Below are 229 nucleotides of genomic sequence, written 5' to 3' on the forward strand. Positions count from 1 at the left end.
TGGCCCCCGCTTGCCCTTGGGCTTGGGTGATGGAGCCGGAGGTGCCGGAATTCCTGGATGCTCTCCTGGAGCCGCGGGATGGGCTCTTCCCCCATTCCCCCTTCTCCGGTTCGGTCCCGTCTCCCACCGGCAGCTCCGAGTTAGCCTTCGAGGGCCAGAGGCTCCCCGAGGACGGGGTGAGTGGGTGTCGAAGGGGGAGCGGGGTGGGGAGGAGCCCCCCGAGGGACAC

At 69.9% G+C, this 229-nt stretch overlaps 1 protein-coding gene across 1 annotated transcript in view; it reads left to right on the forward strand.

Moving 5' to 3' along the window:
• Window positions 1–29: 29 nt before the first annotated feature.
• Window positions 30–229, forward strand: part of CREB3L4 (cAMP responsive element binding protein 3 like 4) — a 1,894-nt gene continuing 1,694 nt past the window's right edge. The window contains exon 1 of the mRNA XM_035890537.1: window positions 30–184. Coding sequence (XP_035746430.1) covers window positions 30–184 — 155 coding nt within the window. The remainder of the gene's footprint in view (window positions 185–229) is intronic.

Source organism: Egretta garzetta, unplaced genomic scaffold, assembly GCF_000687185.1.
Source record: "Egretta garzetta isolate BGI_Z169 unplaced genomic scaffold, ASM68718v1 scaffold350, whole genome shotgun sequence".
NCBI lineage: Eukaryota > Metazoa > Chordata > Aves > Pelecaniformes > Ardeidae > Egretta > Egretta garzetta.